An 8,173-nucleotide genomic window follows, 5' to 3' on the forward strand; every position below is an offset into this window, starting at 1 on the left:
ATGATTCACTTGTTTACTCATGTCATATACATTGTTTTGATCGCTGCATTCACTACATATGCTTTACAAATAGTATGATCAAGATTATGATGGCATATCACTCCAGAAATTATCTGTGTTATCGTTTTACCTGCTCGGGACGAGCAGAACTAAGCTTGGGGATGCTGATACGTCTCCGACGTATCGATAATTTCTTATGTTCCATGCCACATTATTGATGTTATCTACATGTTTTATGCACACTTTATGTCATATTCGTGCATTTTCTGGAACTAACCTATTAACAAGATGCCGAAGTGCCAGTTGCTGTTTTCTGCTATTTTTGGTTTCAGAAATCCTAGTAAGGAAATATTCTCGGAATTGGACGAAATCAAAGCCCAGGGGCCTATTTTTCCACGAAGCTTCCAGAAGTCCGAAGACGAGACGAAGAGGGGCCACGAGGCAGCCAAACCCTAGGGCGGCGCGGCCCCACCCCTGGCCGCGCCGGCCTGTGGTTTGGGCCCCCCGTGCCGCCTCTTGACTTGCCCTTCCGCCTACTTAAAGCCTCCGTGACGAAACCCCCAGTACCGAGAGCCACGATACGGAAAACCTTCCAGAGACGCCGCCAACGCCGATCCCATCTCGGGGGATCCAGGAGATCGCCTCCGGCACCCTGCCGGAGAGGGGAATCATCTCCCGGAGGACTCTACGCCGCCATGGTCGCCTCCGGTGTGATGTGTGAGTAGTCTACCCCTGGACTATGGGTCCATAGCAGTAGCTAGATGGTTGTCTTCTCCCCATTGTGCTATCATTGTCGGATCTTGTGAGCTGCCTAACATGATCAAAATCATCTATCTGTAATTCTATATGTTGCGATTGTTGGGATCCGATGAATAGAGAATACTTGTTATGTTGATTATCAAAGTTATATCTACGTGTTGTTTATGATCTTGCATGCTTTCCATTACTAGTAGATGCTCTGGCCAAGTAGATGCTTGTAACTCCAAGAGGGAGTACTTATGCTCGATAGTGGGTTCATGCCTGCATTGACACCGGACGATGTTGAGAAAGTTCTAAGGTTGTGTTGTGCTGTTGCCACTAGGGATAAAACATTGATGCTATGTCTAAGGATGTAGTTGTTGATTACATTACGCACCATACTTAATGCAATTGTCTGTTGCTTTGCAACTTAATACTGGAGGGGGTTCGGATGATAACCTGAAGGTGGACTATTTAGGCATAGATGCAGTTGGATGGCGGTCTATGTACTTTGTCGTAATGCCCAATTAAATCTCACTATACTCATCATGATATGTATGTGCATGGTCATGCTCTCTTTATTTGTCAATTGCCCAACTGTAATTTGTTCACCCAACATGCTGTTTGTCTTATGGGAGAGACACCTCTAGTGAACTGTGGACCCCGGTCCAATTCTCTTTACTGAAATACAATCTACTGCAATACTTGTTCTACTGTTTTCTGCAAACAATCATCTTCCATACAATACGGTTAATCCTTTGTTACAGCAAGACGGTGAGATTGACAACCTCACTGTTTCATTGGGGCAAAGTACTTTGGTTGTGTTGTGCAGGTTCCACGTTGGCGCCGGAATCCCTGGTGTTGCGCCGCACTACATCCCGCCGCCATCAACCTTCAACGTGCTTCTTGGCTCCTCCTGGTTCGATAAACCTTGGTTTCTTTCTGAGGGAAAACTTGCTGCTGTGCGCATCATACCTTCCTCTTGGGGTTCCCCAACGAACGTGTGAGTTACACGCCATCAGCGTCTCCGTAACTTTTCTCGTATCGTGGCTCTCGGTACTAGGGTTTTCGCGACGGAGAGAATAAATAGGCGAAGGGGCAGAGTCGGGGGACGCTCGAGGGGCCCACCCCATAGGGCGGCGCGGCCAGGGGTGGGGCCGCTCCCCCCTAGGGTGTGGCCGCCTCGTCGCCCCTCTTCGTCTCCTCTTCGGACTTCTGGAAGCCTCCGTGGAAAATAAGACCGTGGGCTTTTGTTTCGTCCAATTCCGAGAATATTTCCGGTGTAGGATTTCTGAAACCAAAAACAGCAGAAAACAGGAACTGGCGCTTCGGCATCTTGTTAATAGGTTAGTGCCGGAAAATGCATCAAAATGATATAAAGTGTATATAAAACATGTGAGTATTGTCATAAAACTAGCATGGAACATAAGAAATTATAGATACGTTTGAGACGTATCACCCCACAATACCTGATAATGGGTAAGGCTTTAGCTGAAAATTTATATATTTTGGTATGGGTTTCCTCTGAACAAGCGTCATAGAGGTTATGCTGAGGCTGCCTCCGTTGAAAATGAAATGGCGTGAACAAGAGATGAATGTCCTACCCAAGCCCTGCGCAGTTCCTAGGATGGCAGATTGCCATCACTAGGAGGCCATGCTCATGGGGAAGGTGCCTATACTAGGGTTATGTAAGTGAAAGGTTAAGGGTTGATGATCCGCATACTGAGTATGATTATTCAGGGCTATCTCTAACGGATGTAATCAAAAGTTGTGGCACAAGTGTACAACCTCTGCAGAGTGTTAAACTATTCGAATAGCCGCGTCCACGGTCATGGACGGTTGGATGGCCATACTTTTCGGTTGTCAGATGTTTTCAAAATGATTTGTGACTTGAAAGGTGAACTTGACTTGACTACCCCCAAGTGGTGGGAATGACATTAATGTTCCCACTTGAGAAATTTTAGGCAAATAAAGAGTCTTGAACTATTTAAGGGTTTATGAAATAAATCTAGCTTTGTGCAAAGAAATTTAGAAACTTAGAACCCTTGTTAGAGCTACCAGTACTTCTATTAGTGGTAGTTTGCGAGTACTCTAAAAGTACTCATGGCTTTGTCCCTGGCTATTCAAATGGCCAGACTATGAAGAGGAGCACCAGTACCAGGAAGATGGTCAGCATGCCGTCTATGATAACTAGGACTACCTCCTGACGTCAAGCGTTGCCTATGGAACAGATGGACCGCTACTACGTTTCTGCCGCTATGTGTTTTGTAATTGATCCTTAGATCAACTGTTGTTTTAAGATTGGATCATGAGATCCCTTGTTGTAAGACGATTATGGTTTGTAATGAATGATGTTCTGTGGTATCGACTATTATATCTCACAAAAACAATATTCCTGGGATTGCGATGTACGGCATAATAGGCATCTGGAATTAAAAATCTGGGTGTTGACACATTTCTGTACAAGAATATAATTCAATCAAACAATAATCAAGTATGATAAAGGTGTGTGGACCTAGGTAGTACTACTTACTTTGTTCGCACGCCATATCAGCTTCGGTTTCCATTCATGGGACCGATCTTCCTTGATGAACATTTCTCATACACTGCTCGACAAAAGAAAATGCATAAAAGAGTTATCAATTAGTTGATATCAGGAAATTAACGAAAAAAACCGATAAGAATTAAAATTACTTTTAGAGCATAAAAAAAGTCGTCTTGTATAGTATAGCCTCTTTGCTTTGTGAGTCAAAGACTTCAACCTCTCCATCGTACATTTTAATGGCGATAAGAATAAAGTGGAACCTGCGCACGTTTAAATATGCAGTGTCATATATATAAGTCATCAGTTAAAATTTGAACATCTCGTGAGCAAAATAGAATGTGTTATAAGACAGTAACACTCACTTGAAGTTGTAAGGCCAAAGTATTATCCTTTTGTCACGTTGTCGCTTCAAAAACCTTAGCAAAGTCTCCGGTGTATCTCTGTTATAGATGGGATCCTCTATGGTTTTTTCATGCATTGTATCCGGGTCAATGAACCCAATGTGCTTGATTTCATCCCTTTTGCATTCGAGCATCTTCGATCTGCATAATATAGCGCACAAAAGATTATAATTTGCAGACAATGAACGAGCTGAGCTAAAGACTTCTCAAATTACATAAATAAATCACTTACAGACAATAGCAACTGATAATTAATTTGTCAAGGGCCCGGAGATTGTATAACTGAAAAAGTTCGCAGAAGTCAACGCTCACAGAGTATTCTTGGAAGTAGTGCTCTTCCTTAACATGCACCATGATAGACTCGATCCCTCTCTTTGTGGCATTACTGTACCATGCATGCAAATTACGCATACTTGTTGGTAGCTTTCTGAGATTCTCGACCAAATCTTTCCCTTGAACAAATTTATATTCTACTTCAGCGAAGGGGTAATCGATGTATTGTCGAGAACTTTGAACGGCCTTCTCGTCAAACACCATGAGAGGGGGGACCGATTGAACGGGTTGTTCTCCGAGCTGGTGCACTTGTTGTTTCCCTTTTTTCGCTGTGACACCCGATTGATTGCGTTTTTCGCCTCCACCATCTCGTCATACGACCTTTCAATAGAATGCCTATAGTCAGATGGCGGCGATGGTACAGGGTCATATAGATTCTCAACGGTACGCACAACTTTCACCGGATCTAGTGTCTTCTCAACAGGTATCTCTGGCACTTTCTTAGCAAAAAAGGATTTCAGCTCGGAGTTACAGGTTTCCATGTTTTCCTCGATACTTTTTTCCCAAGGTAACTTCTCAATAGGCGGCAGTGGTTTCTCCTTTCTAGATCTCTTCCTAGGTGGCGTACCGTTCTGCTTAAAGGACGCTGCCTTACGCGGAGGATCTCGAGATGGCGGACTCACGCTGGGGTCCCTCTCAGGTAGGTGTGGACTTTGCTGCTCATGTGGACTGCTACCAGGAGGAGTCGGTGGCCTTTCCTGCTCATGTGGACTACTATGAGGAGTTGGTGTCCTTTGCAAAAGGACGATGTATTTCTTGGGCCATAGGGTGAAACCGTGCTTGACATCGGCCATTGTCTTCTCATCGTCACCTCTAGGAAAATCAAGCTCCACTGTTTTAAAACCCGAAACAACTTCATCCACCCCGACACGAACACAGCCAGGTGGAATGGGCATATGATGGTGCGTTGCTCCATCTTCATTTGGGTAAACATAGCCGACCGCCACCTTAACAGACGCGTTCCTGAATAACATATGTAGCTCGCAATCTGTCTTCTCCGTGACATAATCCACTAGGTAGCTTCCTCCACATCCGTCAAGATGCGTGGAACCCACACTGCTTCTTCGCTGAGATGGGGCGGCATTGGCTTGAGGATCCTGTAGAAACATCGGCTGATCAGGTGCCCTCTGATTTTTCTCAAGTGCCTCCACCCTATTTAACAATTCCGTTAACCTGTCTGACTCCTTCTTCTTCTTTCGCGAACGGCTTCTATAAGTGTCAGCGCACTCCGGCCACTCTTCCTTCAGGGTCTGACCTGGGTGAGCTCGAACCCGTCCAATGTGTTCAGGATTCCCCAAAGTGAGTGTCAGCTCGTCATTCTCTCTATCGGGAATGTACTCTCCCTTTCTAACCTTTTCAATTGCATCTACAAGCTGCTTAGTGATTGCTTCAATTTTGTCCTTCCATTTCCCCTGCGCAACGATCTTCCCTGTCTTTGGGTCCAACCCTGCCCCATGCGCGAACAACTAGAACTTGGACCGGTCGGGCCAGTCCCATGTCTGTGGAGTGATTCCTGCATCCATCAGTTCATTTTCAAACGATGTCCACTTCGGAATGGCAGTCTTGTAGCCACCTGACCCCAAATGATGGAAAAGTTTCTTCTTTGAAGCATTTTTCGTATTTGTGACCGATCGGGACACAGCAGTAGACGATTGCTTATACCTCTTAAATGCGGGCCAGTGATCTTTTATCTTCACTAGACTTTCATCGAATACTGGATCTTCATGCTTATATTTGTCCCATAAATTTTTCTTCCATGTCTGGAATTGTGTGGCCATCTTCTTGAGAGTCCATTCCTTGACTTTCTTCTTCTGGCCTTCCGTCATGTCTTCCGGTAGGCTGAAGCGTGTCAGTAGAGTGTCCCAAAGAAAAAATTTCAGTGCGTCGTTGACATAACTAGCTTCAGTCCCCGCGTTCTTCGGCTTATGCCACTCTTGAATGCTGATCGGTACATGGTCCCTAACAAGAACTCCAGCTTGATTTGTAAATCTGCGGCAGTGATCTTTGGGATGCACCGGTTCACCATTATCCTTAAATGCGGTGAGGGCTAACCTACCCTCGCCCTTTAGCAGTTGCGTCGGGCCTCGTTTTGTTTTAACAGACTTGCTCGATGATCCAGAAGGCTAAAAGAAAAATGATTCGTTAATAAGTGCAATACAAATAAATGAATGCATCTACTGATGAACATAGACTTGATACATAAATATACACCTCACCGGAGTTTGTTATGGACACTTCGTTGCCTCTTCTAATCTCTTCAGACTCAAGTCCCTCACCGACATCTTTCAGAAAATTTGTGAACTCATAGTCATCTCCATCGGGTTCCAGCCCACGGGCACTCTCAAATATCAATTTCTGCACCGCTTCTTCTTGATCCTCATCTCGGACGAAGGTGCCGTCCTCCATAGCTCAATGTCACTACAAAATTAAGAAAGCAATTATTTCATTCATCATGTCATGATCATAACAGATTGCTAGATGGATAACAATTGAAATGAAGGAAGCAATAACCCTAACCCTAACACTAACTCTATGTCGCGGCGGCACCGCCACGGCCACGGACTCGGTGTTCCCCCTTTTTCTCGACCCTAACCCTAACACTCGGCGTTCCCTCTTTTTCTCGACCCTAACTCTATGTCGCGGCGGCACCGCCACGGACTCGGCACCGCCACGGACTCGATCCATTGGTGTCTGGTTCAGCTCCCTCTCCACGCCATCGTCGCCGATGTGCAACGCCCTCTACGTCTGTGACTGCTACAAGAATACCTGCATCTACCAGTACTTCTACGGCAACAGTGCCATCACCACCGGCGTGCTCGCCAACGAGACCTTCACCTTCGGCACCAACGGCACGCGTGTCTCCGTGCCCAAGATCGCCTTCGGCTGCAGGAATCTCAACGCCGGCTCCCTCTACAACGGCTCCAGCATGGTGGGCTTCGGCCGGGGCCCGCTGTCCCTGGTCAGCCAGCTAGGGGTGCCCAGGTTCTCCTACTGCCTCACCTCCTTCATGTCCATCGTGCCCAACCGCCTCTACTTCGGCGCCTACGCCACGCTCAACACGACAAACACAAGTGACTCCGACCCGGTGCAGTCCACGCCCTTCATCGTCAACCCGGCACTGCCCACCATGTACTACCTCAACATGATGGGCATCAGCGTCGGCGGCGACCTGCTGCCCGTCGACCCGTCCGTGTTCACCATCAACGATGCCGACGGCACGGGCGGGGTCATCATTGACCAACGGAGGTCGCCGCGCACACGGCCCCGACCCTGGCGCCCCACTGCTTGACGAAGCCGCCCGCCATCAGCGGCACGAGCGCGCCCACCGCGAACGCCAGCGCGCGACGCGAGCGCCGCTGGCCTGGTCCGCATTGGGTCGAACACCTTGCGGGCGTCACCTGGCCGGCGCCGAGGCGGAGGGAGTGCAGCAGCGAGACGGTGACGGCGACGGTTCTCGGCGATGCAGGAGACCTAGGCAGCCGTGTGGAGCGCGTGGGCGAGGGGCAGGAGAAGGGGAGGGACGCCGACAGCGTGGTGCGGCGTGGAGGAGACATACCTGCCGGCGCGAGAGAGGAGAGGCCGGCCTGCAGGTGCTGCGCGCGGACGACGATGACGGCGACGACGTGGTGCGGCGTGGCACAGACGACGGACGGCGGTGATGGCGTGGTGCGCGATGGCGTGGACGACGGCGACGGCGAGCGCGCGCGCGGTCTCTGTGCGTGTGCGTGTGAAATGGAGGATTTGGGGGAATTTTTCCCGCGCGGCTAAGTGAAATGGAGGCGAACACCCTTTGGTACCGGTTGGTTCCACCAACCGGTACGAAAGACCTTTCGTACCGGTTGGTGAAGCCAACCGGTACCAAAGGTTATTTTTTTCTTTTCTTTTTCTTTTCTTTTCTATTTCTTTTTTCTTTTCTTTTTCTTTTTTCTTTTCTTTTTCTTTTCTTTTGTTGTTTCTTTTCTATTTCTTTTCTATTTATTTTCTATATCTTTTCTATTTCTTTTTCTATTTCTTTTCTTTACTCCCGCCACGATGCCGTCCGCGCGGGAAAGTTTCCCGCCACGACGTCATGCGGGAAAGTTTCCCACCACGACGCCGCGTGTGGGAGGAAAAGGACAGGAAATAATGGGCGGGAATAAAATTTTATTACGATTGA

At 47.7% G+C, this 8,173-nt stretch overlaps 1 protein-coding gene across 1 annotated transcript; it reads left to right on the plus strand.

The window, feature by feature from the left end:
- The first annotated feature begins 5,841 nt into the window (after positions 1–5,841).
- LOC127325631 (aspartic proteinase nepenthesin-1-like) lies at positions 5,842–7,785 on the plus strand. Its single transcript, XM_071827044.1, has 4 exons — positions 5,842–5,865; positions 5,918–5,959; positions 6,734–7,263; positions 7,326–7,785. Exons 1-4 carry the CDS (start codon positions 5,842–5,844, stop codon positions 7,783–7,785), a joined length of 1,056 nt encoding a protein of 351 aa, XP_071683145.1.
- Positions 7,786–8,173: the final 388 nt, after the last annotated feature.

Source organism: Lolium perenne, chromosome 3 (genome assembly GCF_019359855.2).
Source record: "Lolium perenne isolate Kyuss_39 chromosome 3, Kyuss_2.0, whole genome shotgun sequence".
Lineage (NCBI taxonomy): Eukaryota > Viridiplantae > Streptophyta > Magnoliopsida > Poales > Poaceae > Lolium > Lolium perenne.